The sequence below is a fragment of the Cucumis melo genome, chromosome 5, assembly GCF_025177605.1.
Source record: "Cucumis melo cultivar AY chromosome 5, USDA_Cmelo_AY_1.0, whole genome shotgun sequence".
Classification (NCBI taxonomy): domain Eukaryota; kingdom Viridiplantae; phylum Streptophyta; class Magnoliopsida; order Cucurbitales; family Cucurbitaceae; genus Cucumis; species Cucumis melo.
This window is the reverse complement of record NC_066861.1, coordinates 29,534,386-29,554,833: the sequence shown is the minus strand read 5'-3', so window position 1 is coordinate 29,554,833 and position 20,448 is coordinate 29,534,386. Positions and strand designations below refer to the sequence as shown.

The 20,448-nt window shown below is 32.8% G+C and overlaps 3 protein-coding genes and 1 long non-coding RNA gene across 4 annotated transcripts; 3 read left to right on the top strand and 1 right to left on the bottom strand.

Moving 5' to 3' along the window:
• Window positions 1–3,980: 3,980 nt before the first annotated feature.
• On the top strand, window positions 3,981–7,884 carry LOC103497820 (uncharacterized). The gene is made up of 5 exons (XM_008460177.3): window positions 3,981–4,274; window positions 4,433–6,246; window positions 6,449–6,560; window positions 7,218–7,394; window positions 7,510–7,884. The coding sequence occupies exons 2-5, from the start codon at window positions 4,594–4,596 to the stop codon at window positions 7,728–7,730; spliced, it is 2,163 nt and encodes a 720-aa protein (XP_008458399.1). The 5' UTR covers window positions 3,981–4,274; window positions 4,433–4,593; the 3' UTR covers window positions 7,731–7,884.
• On the bottom strand, window positions 6,781–7,647 carry LOC103497829 (uncharacterized). The gene is made up of 2 exons (XR_539489.3): window positions 7,499–7,647; window positions 6,781–7,415 (listed from the first exon to the last, which is right to left on the bottom strand). It is a non-coding gene; the product is annotated as an uncharacterized LOC103497829 (long non-coding RNA).
• Window positions 7,885–9,592: 1,708 nt separating the features above from the next.
• On the top strand, window positions 9,593–14,613 carry LOC103497810 (protein CONTINUOUS VASCULAR RING 1-like). Its single transcript, XM_008460167.3, has 7 exons — window positions 9,593–10,189; window positions 10,602–10,654; window positions 11,938–12,047; window positions 12,665–12,832; window positions 12,911–13,008; window positions 13,467–13,593; window positions 13,995–14,613. The coding sequence occupies exons 1-7, from the start codon at window positions 10,046–10,048 to the stop codon at window positions 14,090–14,092; spliced, it is 798 nt and encodes a 265-aa protein (XP_008458389.1). The 5' UTR covers window positions 9,593–10,045; the 3' UTR covers window positions 14,093–14,613.
• A 1,388-nt stretch (window positions 14,614–16,001) lies between these two features.
• On the top strand, window positions 16,002–19,173 carry LOC103497800 (uncharacterized). Its single transcript, XM_008460155.3, has 3 exons — window positions 16,002–16,312; window positions 17,795–17,889; window positions 18,619–19,173. Exons 1-3 carry the CDS (start codon window positions 16,163–16,165, stop codon window positions 19,010–19,012), a joined length of 639 nt encoding a protein of 212 aa, XP_008458377.1. The 5' UTR covers window positions 16,002–16,162; the 3' UTR covers window positions 19,013–19,173.
• The last annotated feature ends 1,275 nt before the right edge of the window (window positions 19,174–20,448 follow it).

Here is a 20,448-nt window from a genome sequence, read left to right as displayed (position 1 = left end):
GACTTCTCGATTCTCAAATACATACAGATATTAGTTGAGTTAAACTCATATTGGGATACAAGGAGTTTTTTTTAATGCAATGTAAAGAGCTTTTTCTTTTCTTTTTTCATAATATCGTTTAAGGAGTTAATAAATCATGAAATTGGATCTCTTTTCATTTCAGGTTCACAATTGGGTCCAATTTCAACTTTTACTACTCGATCAAACTATATGTTTATGATTAAATAAAAGAAATAAAAAAGGTTAAATTTCCCTCGAAGACTATAAAACTTCTTTTACTAGACATATCGATATCGACATTTCAAACATTTCCTCAACTCCATTGCCTACAACCAATCAAATCTTGAGAGATTTTCCAAAGTCTAAAACAGACTGTTCTTGGTTGCAATGGAGGGACAGAACCAAGCTGGACATGTCCATTCCCAATAAGATTAAGCCATTTCTTTAATCAAAATTAATTTATGATTCTTGGGGTTGACTTTCAATTTAAAATATGTTTAAATTTCACAGATTACAAGGTCAAATAGCTGCATGCTTTGTTTGGAGAAATTAATTAGGGTTTGAATTAAAACTGCATAAATTAGGGATATTTAGGGGATCTTTGAGAGTGGTTTCTAAGAATGCCCACTTCATGTTTTGCTTAAACAAACTTTTGCATATGTTTTTGGTTAGTAACTAAAAAAAGTTGTTTTCAATTAGTTTATTTGGTTATGTTTAGTGTAGAGAATAACTAAAGTTATAATATAGTTAAAGTATGGTCTTGAGAATAATAATTCGGTTATGGTTTTGGTAAAAATAACCTCAAATTAGAGGTTAGTCGATCTTAAGAAGGTTTGTGTCTAATTTGGTAGTTTGATTTTCGAACTTTCAATTTTATATTTACGAAACTCTGAACTTTAAAAAGTAAAATTTTAAACCTTCACTTTTGTACCTTTTGTATCTAATAAGTCATTAAGTCTGTTTGTTTGTACCTAACAGCTCATTGATCGATTCTTATTTTTTAAAATTCAAGATAATAGTTAAACAAATGCAAAATTAGCCAAAACTTGTTTAGTGAAAGATCGAGGTTAAAAAGTGCAAAATTTGAAAGCTAGATACCCAGTTGAAACAAAACCAAGATTTTCTTATTAAATACCAACCATTTGAAGCATGAGAACTAAATTTAAATTAAATTCAAAATTTAAGAACTAAATTACAATTCTCTAAAAAAGTTAGTACACACCTAACTATTACCCACGATAAAAACATAAAACTATTGGATAGAAATAACGAATTCAGCTACCAATAATTGACATAACTTTCCGTCATAAAAGATGAAGTTCGATCTCTCACCTAATTTTTGTAAAAAAAAAAAAAACATATCCAATTAAAAAAGTTGGATAATTGGCGAAAGCCGACATCTAAAATAAATAATAAATAAAGGAGTGTATATTAAATATAATCAACACGTGGCATGCGGTCTTTGCTTTTCTCACATAGACGTGCAAATTAGTGGAACTCCACCTATGGTTTTTAGTCTCCAATTTCAACCTCTATTTTTCTAGAAATATGTTTGGTATATAGTAATAAATGGGAAAAATAAATACTTTATTTACATTTATTGTAATTATGTTCCTCAAACAAAAACAACCTTCTAACATACTTATATTATATTTATTATGGGTATGATATATATCACTCTTTGAATTTTTAGTCAAATTTTAAATGTAAGTTTTTTTTAAGGAAAATAGTAAAAGACAACGATTGACAAAATATGAAATCAAATGTAAAACTATTGAATTTCATATCACATTTTCAATAATTACTTAATGTAACAAAAAAAATATTTAAATGAAATAATACCATGAATTAAAAAAACCCATATTAATTAATTGATTACTTTATTTATTTTAAGAAATAGAATACTCGTGGGAATGGAAATGGTTAATGCTTAAATATTTTTCCCCTAAATTTTACAAAATATTGAAATTGTTTACAAAATATAGCAAAGTTCATCACGTTTATAGGTCATTTAAATTTCTTTTTGTTATGTTTTGTAAATAGTTTCATTCTTTTTAATATCCACGACAATTCTCGTAAATTTTAATCTAAAATATTTGCACGTGTTTGAATACATTCCCAACCAATTCTTTAATATATATTGCCCAACTTCCTAAAATGCCCTTCACGTCCATAAATTTAGTCCTTAGGGCCAAGTTGGCGAAGCCCAATTTTCTAGACCCAAGCCCGAGGTGAAAGGTCCAACAAGAACTGGCCCAAGTATGAGGCCCATGTTTGAACACTCAAGCCCGGATGACAGATGGACCAAAGGATATTAGACCCAAATTAGGATTACCATTGCAAAAAATGGCCACAACTGTAATAGTTGGATTAACTACATTGGACTGCTGTTTCAAATTCTTTTTGTTAAGATGTTTATTAGTTAGTATACTAACTACTATTTTGTATTCATCCTTTATTCCCTATAGTATTTACCATATTTCTTGAGATTAAAATAGTTTGCACCTAGACTATTATAATAACTAACGCCTCAAACAATCCATAGAGAAATGAGTGCATATAAATTATCACTATCAAACTATGCTAGTGTTGATTGGTACTTATAAACAACTTAGTTTATATGTTTTATGTGGTGGTGCGTGTACCATACAAACCAAATTTTGATTCGAAATCGAAAGATATTAGTTTTAATTATTTTTGGAATGGATACCAAATTCTTCATTAGTGAACTATGTTCACTCTTAGCTATCTCGATTAAAACTTGGACATGGCAACTTCTCTAACAACCAATCTTCCTTCCATGAATTAATATAATATGAAAAGTTAGATGATAATTTCAGGACCGAGACACGTGTGAATTCAATTCAACATATCTGAATATAGCTAATTTCGAGATTTTAAACCATAAACATAAATGCGATTATTAAGTTTCATTCGAAACAATAATTTTACAAAGATACCAATGGAAACGTCCATAAAATGCAATTTGATATTTTATTTATTATTTTTCTTTCATGATTTTCTTTTCGATACGATAAAAATATCTTTATCAATTTATCTACCACCATTTCAAACAATCATACATTTTGGTGACTCTACTCTACAATCATACCTAAAGGATAATTAAACTCAAATATAATAGAAATTTCTGACTTGAAATTGAATGTCATCTAAATGGCAAAAATAAACAAAGCGGTGAAATTTTGAATGCATTTATGAGAGGCAGCAAAAGTAACTATTATTAAGAAAAAAACAGTGCTATACCTTAGCTTGCAAGAATCATGTGAATGCATTTAACCATGGAGCTCTTTCAATTATCTGTACATAATAAATCATCATTTTCAAAAATTAATTAAAGTCAGATTCATGAAATCAACTATTTATATGAAGTTTATGGTTTACTTAATAAACTTTGAATGAAATAATTCAATTCTTAACTTTCCACCAATCTTATGAAAAAGAAAAACAAAGGGCACTACCTCCCTCATAAGATGAACAAGAAATAGGAACCATACCAAATGGAGAAATAAGTAGAAATTTGATTAGTGAATAATGTTAAGACTGCCCTAATTAGCATTTAAATGAAAGATAGAGATGCCCATTAGAAAAAAATCAAATTAATCTCAGGTGACAAAAATAGCTCAACATAACAAGATTTTCCCATGCATAAGATTTAATGCTATCTCTCTAATTTCTCTAAAAACCAATTCTAATATCATAGATTAGAGAGGCAATGATTCCCTTTATTCAATATCCACATGAATCATTAATTGGGAGGAATTTTATTTTTGATTTGCAATTTTTATTTATTTTCCCCTTACACATTGCTGGTAATGAGGATAGAAAGCCATGAAATTATTAATTTTCTATTTTGAGTTCCTAAAATAGTTGTTGGCTACAAATGGCCCAAACATTCTGAGACATATTTGTAAGAAACAGTAATGTAATGAATATATTTCAACCAACTTGACTTCATGGAAATTTCCCTTCTTTGAAGCTTTAAGCTTTTTTCTTGCTTTTTGCTGATAACAGGCTTTGCTTCAACATTACTCTTGAAAATGGCTAGAACTAAAATCAAGAGCAGCCATTAATGAAAGTTTTAGGTTTCTCTAAGAATCTGTTTGGTTTTATTGAATCTTCAAAAAGAAACTAAGAGAAAAAGAAGCACCAAAGTTCACTCTTCCTTCTTTGTCAATAAGTCAAAGCCATCAACTGGTATGATTGGCTTCGTCGAATGAGACGCTCTGTTTTGTATCTTCTCACTTCCATTGCAGGTATCGTCTTTTGTGACATCGTCGTCGTTGGACGGTTTTTGTTTATTGGTTTTGTTAGCCTTCTTTCTATGCCTACACCTTCTCGTTTTCAGCTTTTTCTTCCCTTATTTATTTTGGTTCCATACTTATGTTTCCTTTTGGATTTCTCCTTTGTACAGAGCCAAACAGGTCAAAACTATCTTAGAGCTTGAAATTATTGTATGATATCCAAAACCATGCAGGGTTATGTAGGAATTATTGGAAATGGTTTGTGGAATATCAGCAGTGTTGGCATCTGACTCTGCTTTGCCAATGTATATGAGATCTCAATCATTAAGATATGTCTCAGGACAGTCTAAGCTCAAGAATTTACAAATCATTTCTGACTTGTAATGATCCGAAAGGCATAGTTGATAAGAGCACTGTCAGAAGAAAGAAAGCTCCATCAAAAATGGAGAAATGGAACAAAAACCGGAGAGCTAGTAAGAACTTGTATGAATTTTCGGATTGTAAGTTACGAAGAGAGAGAACAGCTATCAAAGAAGTAAGAGATGAAATCAGTAGTTCATCGTCATCTCAACTCATGGAAGTGTCCAGAGGAGCTCAGAAGCTGAATCGGACAATCGATCTGTGGTCTAATGGGATGAAATATGATACACAATCTGACCAAATTGCAAGAGATTTGTTTGAAGGAGCTCTTGATTTGCAGCAGTCCTTGGTCATTCTAGGGAAATTGCAGGAAGCTTCAAGGTATATGACTCAGATGAAGAAAAATGAACGGACAGAAAGGAAAACAAATGGGAATATGGGCATGGAGAGAACAGGCTTCAACCGAAATGAATTTCATAAACCCCAGCTTTCGGCAGATTATTCTTATGGAGATGGTGCTGATGAACTAAAGAAGGTGATTCGAGATCACCTTGCAAGACAACTCATCTTCCCAAATTCAACAAACATGGCTGAAAGAATCAGCTTTCCTGAAAGTAGTATGGAAAGCTCGGCTTCAGATTTCGCATCCACAAGCTCTAGCCAATCTTCAATGATGTACAACACTGCTACAAACCCAGCAAAGAAGGGTAATGGCAAAAATCTAATTGCCAAGCTAATGGGACTAGAACCTCAATCAAGCCAAATGTATGAAAATCTACATAAACAGTTTCTTGATGAGAAAATTTCAGATCGTCAGAGGCCCGAATTTAGCATGGAGGTGGCAGAGACAAAGAAACCAAAGTCTGCTATACACAAGATAGCTCAGAAAACTTCAGAGTCTAACACCCAGCAATCCAAAGGCATTCTTAAACATCCTGCAAATGAAGTGAATGACTATTTCAATTATTCTAGCTACAGCCATTCAAGAGAAGAGTCAACCCATGCTGCCCAGCCTATTGTACTTCTAAAACCTGTGCGCGTTTCACAGGTTGAATGGGAAGAACGCCAAGCACAAGTATTTGAGGAAGAAGAAGCATTGAACAAGAAAAAGTTCATGAAACTGAAGATGAAAGAAAAGTATCATCAGCAAAAGAATGACAATAAAGTAGAAGCTTTATGTTCCAAAAAAATGTTTGGGTCAATTGGGGCTGAAGAGACAGCAATCTCAAGAATTTATCACAGAAAAGTAGCTCAGTACCCAAAAGAAGAAGATTGGAAACCAAAAGAATGTATCAATGTTATCAAGCCCAAAAAAAGGACTTCACACATTCTACTCGATCAAAATTTCCAGAAGAAAGAAGCAACTGATAAGAAAGGTTTTGAATCACGGAAAGATATTGTAGCTAGAAAAAATCTACTCGTGAAATCTAAGATTGCGCCAAAATTTCAGGATGAAGTAAAGGGATCCCTTAGCAAACTTCAACGCAAACCAAATGTCATAGAGGAACCTATCCCTCATGACTCTACTCCTACATCAGACACTGCCCCCGAGTGCAGCCCATTCAGCGTGAATCAAGCAATTGCAGAAAAGGTCATCAACGAGGTTTTTGTAGAGAAATCACCGGTGAGTCCAAAAATACTTCATTTCTCATATTCCCATGCTTTCACATGACATCTTATTTACCCTGTTATTGTTTCGGAAGAAGATTATTGAGGAGTAAATGCAAAAATTGATTAGTTAGAAGCTCCGAAAATTTGATTGGAGATGAGGAACAGAATTTTAGCATGTGGAGAGAATTAAAACTTGTGACATCTTCTTTCTGCAGGCAATTAACTTTGGAGGCAAAAGCAATCTTAAGAAGCCCGATCAAACATATTCTCCAGCATCCTTATTGGATAGGAAGGAAAAAGGCGGTAGCTCCCGATATCAAACATGTGGTAACTCTCCTAACTAATAAAACTAGAACAGCTAGAGCAGAACACCGGTTGTTGGTTATGCTCACTGTTGCAAGTCAAACTAAGATCTGCAGAAAAAACTAAAAATATTTTGTTTTATACGAATGTAAAGCATTTAAGATATGAAAAGTTCTGATTTCAAATTGATCCACAAGCATCAATAGCTATAGAAACAAGTAAGTGTAAAGAGTAGCTATTGGGATGGAGAAAACTCAGTGGCATTATGGATAGAATGTCGGTATAACTTTGAAAAACAATAAGAAATAAACATCATATGGTAACATTTTCGTCCCATGTTACCACAAATAAATTCCAATAATTCATACAACTAGCAACATTTATTATTTTTGCTAATGTTAGAAGGAATGAAGTCTTCATCGATGAAGAGGAGTGAAACAACACATAATGATGTTGTAAAAAGTGAAATATCTTCATCTCCATTTTAAGATAAAAACGTACAATTGGGGCTTCAATTCTAAATCAAGAGTGACAGATGTCCTTCAGTTCCATCTAATTAATTTTAATCAGCTGCTGTTCTTCTGCCTATTCTCAGTGTCGAGACATAAATTTACTTTAAGCATGTTTTCGTCGTTAAGATCAAGATGCTCATGAGCTCATTTTTCTTTTTCCACATTACAGATTACTGTAGCGAAAGCCAGAGTTCTCTCATTCACTCATGCCGCAAACCAGAAAGCTCGAAGTACATAGACCATGAAATATCAGTTACCAAACCTGCATCTAGCCCGAAAACTCCGATTTCGATCAATTCGCCGCCTTCCAGTCACAAGAATGAGCTCAACCGTCTGAATGCGAATGGTAACCAACATTCTGTATCAACTTTGCAATCATAAACATACATTCATCAGTTTCATTTCATCTAACCAAAAAATTCTTGAAGATTAATCGGTTTTTTAACTTACGTCAAACATAGGGAGTTCGAGAATATGGGTTTCGCCGGAGGATTCGCCGGCGAATGCCTGTGACGGCGTGGAATTTTTGAGAAATTACAGAAAAATCAATGAAGCAACAAACGGAATTTTTGGTGTAAGCTGCCGGTGGCCGGTTCGAGAATCGATGAAAGAAGCAGAGGAAGTTGTGGAAGATCTGGAGGAGAGAATATTAGTTGGATTGATTCATGAGGTTTTTGCATGAGCTTTGTTTGTTCTTCATCTTCAACTTCTCACTTTTTTTTTCAATTAAGATATTTTATCAATTTGTATAATAAAATATAGGTTTAAATTGTTGTTTTTAAATATAGAAAAATGGATTAAAATATTTGAAAAAATATGTTATTTTTATTTTTTAATTTCTTTTTATTTGCAAATATTTTTGTGTAAGTAATTTAGTTTTTGTTTAATATATTTTTTAAAAAATCATTTATTTAATAATTGTATCAAAATTAAGATTGAAGATTTGATTGATCATTTTTTGTACAACTTTTTTTTCTTTAATATTGATTATTTATTAATATATTTATTTAACTTTTTCCATCCAAAAATTTTGTTTCTATGATTTTAGATTTATTTCAATACAACCAAAATTTAGATTTTGTTCACTATCCTTTTTGTGTGTATTTTTTAAAGATTATATCCGTTTTCTTTAAAAAAAAAATAGGATTAATTTTATCGGACATGTTTAGATAATGACTAAGAAAATTAATCTACGTTTTTAAAACCAAGTTCAGAGGGTGGTGTGCATTTTGGTCTACTACTAGTTTAAATGACAAAAAGAAAAATGATCGGTTAGTTATCTAATACTTTATAGCCATTTTCAAATCATGAATCCACCTTGAAATTCAAGTCATTCACTTTCTATTATTTGTATCGACTATCATCGTAGTCGTGTAAGAAGGAAACATATTAGCTGAAAGTCAAGACATAAGCTAAAATAAAACCAACATGTAAGAACAGTAGAAGAAACCCATCCCATCGAGATCACTACAAAAGAAAATCATCCTAAATCATTTGACATGTAAAGTCTTTAATGTCCACCAAGAGTTTATACTCGTTAATTAGCATTTAGTCGTAGAACAACAATTGACCACCAAATGTGTTGTACATTTTAGACGATATTGGCATCCTAATTGTTTGAACTTCATCAATAGCTAAAATACCTCTAATTAAGATGTACATTTTTATTCAAGATAGAGATTAACTAACTTTTAGCTGCTTTAGCAAAGGTCGTGATGCAATCTAAATACTAATCCATTCATTCAATTTCTCAGTCAAAATTGTAGCATCCACTTTGGAAGTAAAAAAGTGCAGTCGGAGATTACGTTGGGTTTGGTATTTGATTATTGGTTTTAAGCTTTTATTTAAGAATATGATTAGATTTGAATACTTTTCTTAAATAAAATTACTTTTAGTGTTGTATGAGTTGAAATATGAGAGTTTTAACAGATGAAAGGTTTTAATTTTAGTATGCAACTAACTCATCAAACTAAATATATTCAAGTTAACGAGTCTCTTAATTAAAGTACATATATTTCATTTGTTAGAAAATATATTTTAAATTAATTGATAGATCATCTGTAACTTCGAATTTATCACTTTTGATAGTTCGCCGTTGGACTCCTCTTCTTACCTCTAGGTTCATGCATTATGATTAGAAAAAAGAAAAAGAAAAAAAAGGAAGGACTAAGGCATCCCCTCTCTCAATTTTTTTTCAATCATCACAAATGTCGATTATGCTACGATTACTCATTTATTAAACAGAGAGATAGAGAACCTAACGAGTGTTAAATTGGTCGCTACATTGATTTTGAATGTTACAACACTATTGACTTTAAAACATGGATAAATTTATCGTTTCCAAAACAAAGTTGCAATCAAGACAATAACTAATGACATTCTAAAGCAATGGTCGTAGGACTTTCCTAGTTGGTTGATACGACTTGTCGAATAGGACAAGCTTTGTTTGCTTTGTTGTTGATGTTATTTTTGTAATTTAAGAAACAAAAAGTGTAAACATTTGTTAGCAAAATGCAATTATTCAATAACAATAAATATCGATATTTTCAAAGAAATAAAAACCCAAAAGGGAGAAAGAATTATTGACAGCTCACAAACTACTTATTGACAGCAGAATTCTGTCCTCAAAGATCAAACAACTGACCAAATTACCAATCCAACAATGCCAATTCATACTTTCCTCCATGATTTTCCACTATTCATTTCAATTTGATTCAATTCTTCAATCCCACTTCCCACTTCAGCTTTTCAATCTTTCACAAAATTCATTACTTCCAGAATTTCAAGTTTGGAATCCCAAAAAGCTACAAGATTTAAGCTACCAATATTGTGGAAGAAGATCTCGAAAAGTTTTTTCCTCTCTGGAAAATTGCTTTTCTTCAGCTCCTTCTCCGATTTTGACACTGTTCTTACCGCTTTTTGGAGGGAATTAGGGTTAGGGTTTTCTGGAAGAAAAAAAATTAGACAAAAGGGTGTTGCTCTGTTAGTGTGGTCGTCATGGGTGATGAGAAATCGGCTATTGCCATGGCGAGCAGAGAACGAGATCGAGAGCTTCTTATTCCCGTTGCGGAGTCCGCTATTGATGAGGCATCCGCTAAACCTTCGTCGTCTTCCTCCTCTTCTCATCATTCTGGCAGAGAGGTATAATTTAGGCTGTCCATGCTTCATTTTTAACTGGTTGTTAGATTCGCCGACAACGTTTTTTAGTTTGGCGCTCGGTAAATTTGCTATGGTTTCTTAGTGTCAGAGCAAAGCATATGGGTACTTTTAACACAACTTGCCTCGTCTTACTAATTCTTGACCAATTCATTCAGAATATGGATGAATTCTCTTTGCCCTAGAACTTCGTTTGACGAAATTGATTGATGTTGTTTTTTTTTCAATTCCTAGCAGCAATTGAATATTTCAAACCAATATTAACTTTCAGTATGTTCTTCGTGATTAGAATATTCACTGGGGCAATTTGAATTGATTAGATTTTATGTTTTCATCGTGGCTATGCATTTTTCTTTCTTATTATCTGCCTGACCAGTCTATTCAATACTGGTTTTAGACATTTTACAAGGTTGTTAGAAGCTGGGCCTCTAAGAAGTTCATGACTGGATGGTGAGCTCTTCTTTCTCTTTATTTTCTTTCATGTCATATAAGCATGTTGGGTATCTTGATATCTATTGACGTGGATCATCCCTTGTGTTACATTGCAGCAGTCTGTTATATATCATTAATCATTGAATCAGTTTTATGCACATGTCAGTACATTGTTTTATTCCTGTTTCATAACTCATAACAATAGCTCTATGATTGCACGCTACCTGATCTCTATTGGCGAGCATCTTCATATCACATAATTTATTTTAGTTACTTTTCATGTACCTTACCTTGACTTTCGCATAACTAAATTTTCTACTATTGCCCGTGGGTTGATGCTTTAAACAATTTCATATTATTATTAAATTTAGCTGGTTTATGTGTTTCCTTTGGTGGTCACCAGCTATAGAATAGTGGTTTAGCAGTTGTCCAAGTGTATTGATACTGTTTGGCAATTATTGAAGGTGTAGGGGGTATGTAGGCTGAACATGGGAGAAAATCTTCATGTTTTGGAAAATTGTAACGTTATAGAGTTCAATTTATTGGTTGGTGAAGAGACCATGAGCCATTTGTTCAAGTAACGTTCTGAAGGGTGTTTCTCCATTTCTGGAATTTTCTGATTTCTCTCAATTGGATGTACAAGTAATATCTGTCTTTTGACAGTCAGGTTATGCTTGGAAGTGATTCTAAAATGGTTAAAATCACCTTTGTCATTTTCAAAATTGAAACATGTTTTTAAGCCTTCAAAGTTAATTTTAATGATACGAAAATTACATTTAAAAGTGTAAAATTTAATATTAATTAATTTTGAGTGACTAAACATGTGATTTAGATGATTTTCAAATGACAAAAGTGACTTTGACGATTTAAAAATTACTCTCAAACATGCACTTAATGCCTTGAAGGGTTAACCTTTCTTCTTAAGGGATCTTTCCTAAGGCTAACAATAAATGCTTATGCTTAATGACTAAATTTTGATTATATACATAAAATGGATTTTTCTCCATTAATCCATTAGACCAAAATTCATGTTAAACTCTTGCCCTTGATAATGGTCACTGTCACGGATATGAATGATTGTTTCTAGTCTAGTTCTTTCTCTTTCCCAGTTAGAAATTAACTCGAATAATTTAAGTTATTTTTTGGATAAGGCCAAGTTGGCGAACTAGGCATGCCTAGTTCCACCCTTTTTTCTGTCTAGTGTTGTACTTCCACTGCCTATTTCTGCATTTATTTGTTTTGTTAAGATGTTTATCTCTGCATTTATGCTTCATTTTTCTATAATAAAATGCTTCCTGCAGTGTCATCCTATTTCCTATAGCAATTACATTCTACATAACGTGGTGGTTTATTCGTTTTGTGGATGGATTCTTCTCTCCAATCTATGCACATCTTGGAATTAATATCTTTGGTAAGCCATTATTTCGTCTTTTCTTCTCCTGTGGTATTTATTTGACATGTTTTATACACTAACTAGTGGTTGGTGTCACTTCATGTTTGGAATTTGCCCTTGCTAGTTTCTTTCTTTATCCTAACACAGCATACAGACAATCTATACAGTTAGGGTGCCATATTGTGCTTGAATAAGACTCTTAGCTTTCGGATTTTCAATGATGACTTGATTACTCTTGCAAATATTCTTTAGCCTTTTGGTGATTTCAGTTTTCCTGGGGATGAGTATGCCCCCCCACCCCACCACAGACATCCACACGCCCACTCACCCACCCCAATTATTCAAAAAACATGTTTAGATGTTTAGAACTATACTGAAATTTTTGTACCAGATACATCTTAGGAATTTACTGCAATAGTTTGCTCTTCTTGGCTATGGCATATGACAATTTGACATAATATTTTGATCAAGGATTCATGAACTTGTAAAACTTTACCTTCTGAGTCTTTCATTTCTCAAGAATATCAGATCATAATACTCTGATTATCTACTTGCAACGTGCTTCATTTGTATTGTATGTCTCTTCTAATTCGAGTTGGCTGTCTTTATGTTTTTTGTTCTTGTATCTTGAATAGGTCTTGGATTTGTAACTTCCATTACATTCATCTTCCTGGTCGGTGTGTTTATGTCATCTTGGTTGGGAGCATCTGTTCTGGGCCTTGGGGAGTGGTTTATCAAGAGGATGCCATTTGTGCGTCATATCTACAATGCTTCTAAGCAAATTAGTTCTGCAATATCGTCAGGTGGTTATTGATTATTTGTAGTTACCCTTATTTGGTTGCTTGAGTTCTGTCAGTTAATTGTTTTATTTTTATAAGCAGACCAAAACTCACAGGCCTTCAAGGAAGTAGCTATCATAAGACATCCTCGTATTGGTGAATATGCATTTGGTTTCATCACTTCGTCTGTAGTTCTCCAGGTAAACTGAAAGCAAACAAAATCCGATATTTTCTTTTGAAAAATATCAATTTATTCTTCTAAACGTTGCAGGTTAAATCAATTAGAATCTTAAACTTTCCTTAGTGAACCAATTTAAACCGTCGTTCTGAAAACTATTACACACTTGTTTTCAGATTTCAACATTTTCTCTAATTTTCTGTTAATCCTCAGCATTTAAAAATGTCTTTTACATGGTGAAAAATTATGTATTCACAGTTCTAAAGCAGACCCCTAGTGAAGGGTCTAAATTGATTGTGTGAAAATTTTATTGATACAATTATTTGCTTGAATTTTTAATTGATTAAATCTACAAAAATTTGTGGTGGTGAGGGGGAGTGTTATTGAGCAATAGTGCTCAGCTCAGACTTCGGAAAATGCATTTGCTTTCTCCTCTCACCTAAGTAAACTTGATTGTCTGACCCTTCTTTTTTGAGGCAGAGCTATTCTGGGGAGGAGGAGCTATGCTGTGTCTATGTTCCAACGAACCATCTCTATATTGGAGACGTTTTCTTGGTTCATACCAAAGATGTTATTAGACCAAATTTATCAGTTCGAGAAGGAATTGGTGAGGCTTCCATTTCACTTTTTTCTTGCTTGCTTGTTGCATAAATTTCCCTATATTAGAAATGCTACTAATGTCAAGTCCAATATAACTGAACTGAACTATCACTTCCGAGGCTTTGTAAAGTTGGTATTCAATTCTCAGTTACATTATATTTCAACATCATCGCGTGGTTTGAGCAAGTTCTTGTGACAGAATACAAATAGGTTAGATAAGAATTGTACTCAAGGTTAGAGTTGGGATTAATTCATTGATCCATGGAAAATGCTGAAAGTTTCTGACATATTCTCAAAACTGAAATGTTGATGGGAAATAAAGAACTGAAATTTTTGTGTGTATGATGAACCATATTCCCACTGGAGATCAGTCATAACTCTGTCATTATTTTTGCGATTTTATTGCAGAAATCGTCGTCTCGGGAGGAATGTCAATGCCCCAGATACTTTCAACCATGAATTCCGAGATTATGACCATAGACAGAAGTAGACTTGAAAGAAGTTAAGAATTGGGATATTAGGTTATTAGTAGCAGCAGCATCTGCATATCTTCTTCTTCACCTTCGGATTTGAACCAACCACGCTACAACCATCATCTGGGTAAGCGTAAGTGCAAGGCCGAGATTGTTGCATCCCAGTGGTTAATTTCATGGCAGTGTGATTTGCGAACTGAGTTTACCTTGTGAGAGTCTCTATCATTTTGATAGTTCAATATAGTTTAGTTAATTGCATGGTCTTGAGAGGACTTCTGAAGGGTTTGATTTCTTTGTCATTGCTTGCTCTTCTTTACTAAAATCAGTTCATTTATATTGATTCATGAAATAGTTTTGTACATGTTCGTGTTAAAGATTCATAAAAAAAATATCATTTAACATCAATTCTTGTTGAGTTGATTTTGTGGTGTGTTGTTTTATCCTGTAGATGAGAGGTTCGATCTTCCCCATTCCCACAACCATTGTACTGAAAAAACCATGTCATCATGATATGTTTGGTTGGTGGTAGTGGAACTATTCTTTTGTTATTTAAATATCTAATTTCAATCGTAGTTCCAAGAATTGTATAAAATTGAAATTTTAACTAAAACTAAACAAGAACGTGAGAAAAATGGATTTGCAATGGTAAATAATTGTGTAATCTGAAGAAGAATTTAAAATTTCCCCTTTAATTCTATTACAATGGAGGAGTAAAAAAGACAAATTCGACAGGTTAAGTATAATGGACGATGAAGAAAAATACCCTTTTAAAAATATTGTTTAAAATGGAAGTTTGTAACTCAATTTGGACAAGAACAAATTTTGTTTAAAATTGGAATTGTATACTAAAAAGAAAATTCAATTCGAACAAGATTTAATAACTTAAACCAATATAGAATAACTTCCAATTTTGAAAGATCCCTTTAGATTTCAATTTTAACTACTAATGGCCTAGTGGGAAAAAGGGGTTAAAATGTTGGATGGACTGCCATTTGAATAGACATCGATTCTACCTTTTTGATTTCAAAAGTGTTTATTCTTGTGGTTGAAGAAGTTTAAATTGTTAAAACTTTTGAAATGTCTAATTTTGTTTTGAGCTTGCAAATAATAATTATTTGATCTTTATTTTTTGTTACGATCTCGATAAATTAACACTTAAGCATTTTAGTACAATGGTAGTTTCTAGTTGTGAGTTGCCTAATAGAAGTTCCAAACCCGAAAGCACTTATAGCCTACATAAAAGTACATACATTTCAAAAATAAAAGTTAAACGCTCGGGTTGACCACTAGATTTTCCCTCTCTTGGAATGTCCTGAATTCGTTGTGTGACGCTATGAACGAGTAGGAGTTCAAGGGTAGTGTGCCCTGGTGGGGGTTTGGGGACAATTTCTTGTAATAGTGCACATGTAGTTATTTATGGTTTGACCATAGAGTTTAGAGAAGTGCACATATAAACTCTCTAACCTAATAGCATCGTATTGTATTAAAGATGTTAGAGGACGAGCATTATAAATAGTTACTTACCATTAACCTCAAGAGGTAGGTAATTCTTTTCGTGCTTAGGTGAGCAAGTGTTAAAGCGTCCTTGACTTTGTATCACACTGATACACGTACTCTTGCATGTTAGCTCCACTCCAACAACCTATTCAAACCAAAGTATTAGAGGAATGAGAATACCAATAACAATAAGGTAAGGACTAAAATAGACATTTCAAAAGCTTAAATACGTACAATAAAAGAACCAAACCTCTAACTTTAAATTCGATGGAAGACCGTTTACATCAATCATTTCCTACGAAAAAAAATTAAACTTTAAAATTTAAACTAAGGAAACTATATATATAAATAAAGATTAAGGGGCTAAAATGAAATAAACTCAAAATTAGGTACTAAAATGAAAATTTAAACCTTTGCTTATTACAAGAAGAAAGAAAGGCGGGTGAGGAATTATCATAAAAAAAAAAAAACTCAATGCCGTCAAAGCGGCAGTGAAATTTGGAGTTATGGGTTTCTTCTCATCTTCATTCCTCTTTTCCTCCCCTATTCTTCCCTTCACCCACTTCTTCTTCCCATAAATTTTCCTTTCTCTGAATCCCTTTCACCATGTTTAGGCTCTGGAAATGGTATCAGAACTGTCTCACCTTCCATCCAGTCAAGACCCAAGTCATCAGTTCCGGCTTTTTATGGGGTACTGGCGACATTGCAGCTCAGTACATTACTCACTCCGCCGCTAAAACCCATCTTCCAACTTCTGTGAGCATCAATCCCTTCATTTTCCTTTTCGGTTTTATAGTAATTTTATTGGGTTGTCTTTCTTGACTCCTTATTTGTGCTAAGGGGTTTTTGTTTTCATTGATCGGAGTTTTCTTGTTGACTTGATTCTTTTTTCTGTTCTTGTCTTGGTTTTGTGCTGATTCCGGTTTGGAGCCATGAAATGTATATTTTTCTTGTTTTTGCTAGTTTTAGCCGAGAATCTGCTTCTGTTGAGGCAAGAAATTACTGTTTATGTGATCTTTTCTTTTGTGAAATTAATAAGGGAAAGGAAAAGGGTTTTGTTCATGTGTTTTCTTGATTGCATATTCAGGTCAATGCTATTTTGTTGCCTTCAGTGAATTTTTGAAGTTTCTTGATTAATTGAATTTCTTGGGCTGCGGGATATCATTTCGTGTCTGAATGTATAGGAAGGATATTTGTTCTCAGTTTCTGGCAACTTTTTTAAGGTAATATTTATCTGTTCAATGTAGTCTTCAGTTGAGTCTGATTTAGGTTTTGGAATGGTGAAATGTGTATTAGGCTAATTAAAGGCATTTTCACGTTCTTTGTATCGTCTAGTTAGATTCTTTTTTGGTAGGAATTTGGAAATTCTTAAATTACTTAGAACCACTTTCAAGAGTTATCCAAAAATTACTATTCTTAAAAGCTAGTATCAAATTTCATCCAATCTTTTTCCTTAATTCAGAATTTCTGAAGTAAGGAGTATTCTGCGAGAATTTTACTTAGAACCACCGCAGATGCTGAATTTCACTCTTGGGGGACATCCCTTCAAGGAGAGAAAATTCTTCTAGAAGTAGGAGAATTCTTTTAGAAAAAAGAAACAGTAGGATTTTTCAAGACAAGGAACCACCTAACTCAGATCTTTTTTTTATGATATATTTAATTTGGTCGTTTCTTGGTGCAAATGTTCCCTCTTTTCCTTCTCTTTAGCTATTCTTACCTCCTCTTCAATTGTACGGGTCTTTTGTGATCCGTTTCATGGGGATCTTTTGTAATCTATCTCTATATCCTTCTGCTGACTGTTGTGTTCTGCTCCTCTTGCCCCTTTGAGGCCTACTGCCTCTTGCTAATGGTTGAACCTCATTCTTGTACATCCATCAAATAACAGTTTCTTAATTGTCAATCTTCTTGTCAGTTCACTACCTACTTACCTGCTTGTAGTTCAAGTTTGGCATGATTATCTTGACTATAAATTTTTTAACGCTGCTGTGTGTAAGTGTAAACTGGATATAATCCTTTTCTGACCATAGAGAAGAGATGCCGTTTGCAGCTCTAGATCTATAATCAAGTTTTTAAATCTGTGACTGAGATTACACAATAGATCCTAAAGCAATCGTCTATTTTTTGTTCTATTTTCATATTTTAGTTTTGCTCTTTTATTTCACCTGAACTGTCTCTGGTTTTTATCGGAAGTAGTTGCTACGTGGTGCTCTTATATTATTATTGTTATTTTTTATGTAGTCAGATGCTGTAGAAGAGTTCAAAATCAACTGGAAACGTGTTGGAATCACAAGCATGTTTGGATTCGGTTTTGTTGGACCAGTCGGCCACATGTGGTTTGTTTCCTTTATCTTTGCCTTTTCAACTTTTGGCCATATCTATCATCTTTGTTACTACAAGAATCGCTGCGTTAATTCTGAACTTTGATTTCCGAGTATATGGGTGGATATTTGATATGTGGTCGCATTATCTGTATTTTCCACTCATGTCTCCCTGTGATTGTGCAACTTGTGTTTGGGTTGTACAAGGAAATATCTTTTAAGGACATGCGTTTAATATATCACGAGTTTGGTTTGTGGATATATAATTTGTAAACTCTAATAGGGAGTGTTAAAAGGGGATTTCATAAGCCTATGGCATCGATCAATCTGTTTGAAAATTAGGGTTTAGGGTTTGGGCTTTCAAAGAGGGAATGATGAGAAATCTCAGTGCTAGAGCAAAGCGGCTAATTGGGTTTTGGTTGCGATGTGCTTGCACCTTATTCCACACGAGATTTCTGACTCTCTTCAGAGAAAAAAAGGTGGGGGAGTGTCATAGTGCTTGAGTTTATATAACCTTTTGGCTTTAGGTTTAGCAAACTCAAATTTTGGGACATGTTATTTAGGCTCAACTTATTAATGCTGGTTTAAATATAATTCACTCAATTTGTTAATATTAGGTCATATAAAATTTTCCTTGGGATGTAAAGTACTATTCTTCATTGGAACGATTGATGTAAAATGCTTTTTCTCAACTCGTACATTATGTGTATACACAGATTCCTAAGACATCTGATCCTTTGACAGGTATGAAGGCTTGGACAGATTTATAAGGCTAAAACTTCAGCTACAGCCAAAATCAGCCAAATTTGTTGGGGCAAAACTGGCAATGGATGGTCTAATCTTTGGCCCAATCGATTTAGTCTTCTTCTTCAGTTATATGGGATTTGCCAACGGTAAAGACGTTGCTGAAGTGAAAGAAGACTTGAAGAGGGACGTCCTCCCCGCATTCATCTTGTCAGGTACGGTGTGGCCGATCATTCAGGTTGCAAACTTCCGATACGTGCCAGTGAGGTACCAACTCCTCTATGTTAATATGTTCTGCTTGTTGGACAGTGCTTTTTTGTCATGGTTTGAGCAACAAAATGATGCTCCTTGGAAGCAATGGTTTACTTCTTTTAATCCTTTTAAAGAAAGATAAGAGATTTTGAGACCTATCTTCCCAATCTCAGCCTTTCTTTTTCCCTTTTTTTCGATTCATCACATTGGACTGAGGAATATGCTGATTTGTTCCCTTTATAATAGACTGTGAAGATATTTCTAAGCCACATTTGTGCAATCTCTTTTGTGTGTTTCAATCAATCATCATGCCCTGTTTTAATGAAATACAGCAAAGCCTATCAAATTCACTATAGACCGTTTAAGTTTTTTTTTTTGCTATATGTGAAAATGGTTTCAATTTTTTTTTCCTATTAATAACAATCTCTTTTATTTTTGTATTTTTAAAATTTGATTTTAGTTCATAGGTTTATATTTAGCTTTGTATTACGGAAAGAAAAAAAAAAGGGGAACAAAAAAAGCAGCCTCTTGTTGTAATTGAACTCTAGGCCCTGAATTTTGTTGTTTTATTTTGATTTTGTTCTATTAAGTCTTTGTATTTTGTTCTTTTGTTCTATTCAATTTTTTTAGTTAATGAATTCACTGAAATTTTGAATTCTTCATTAGGGTTGTCGGGTGTAAAATTTAAATTTATATCTAATAGATCAATAAAATTTTTATAATTTTAAAGATATCACGGACATATTAGCACAAAATCGGACAGTTTCTAAATCTATTATACACTTTTAATTTCATGCCCAATAAAGGCTTGAAATTGTAATTTTGTGACTTAAAATGTCTTTGATCAATATTCTCAAAAATTTATGATCTATCTTATACACGAATTGAAAGTGTAAATTTCCATTAAACTCGATTAATTCTTTTAAACAATCAAATACTTCAAATTGGAATTAGTATCTATTTCATATTATCTTTTAAGGGGGTAAAAAAGCTTCAAGTTTAGAAATAAAGAAATATACATTGGGAATTACATATAAAGTTAAGAAAAGGTTGAAGTCCCTGTGATAGGAAGTTATTGAACAAGTCCATTTCAAAATAAAAATAACTAGCCTTCAATAATAATAATAAATTAATAACTAAAATTATTTAAGAATTAAGTCACACTCGAAATAAACTTGTGCTTGAAATTTTCCACCAAGTTCATCTTACTTTGCCTTTTGTACAATTTTGGCTTTAAGTTTGAATTCTTTCAATTTCTACTTTTAAGATTAGATTTATGTTCGAATTATTAAAAAATACAACAATAACTTTCTAGAACAAAATTCATGGATTAAAATAGAGTATTAAAAATTTTAAATATAGTATATAATAACATGCAACTCCAATGATGACAAAAATTTAAACAAAAATAATATTGTCCATACAAGGAATAAGTCATATGACAAGTTGGAGAATATGCCTAAGGCAAATGAAGAACCATGTTACTTGTAATTTGTATTATAAGCAAATAATATTAATAATAACAATAATAAATACAATGTGAAAACAAGATATCCAAAGGAAGGGAAAAAAAATGGG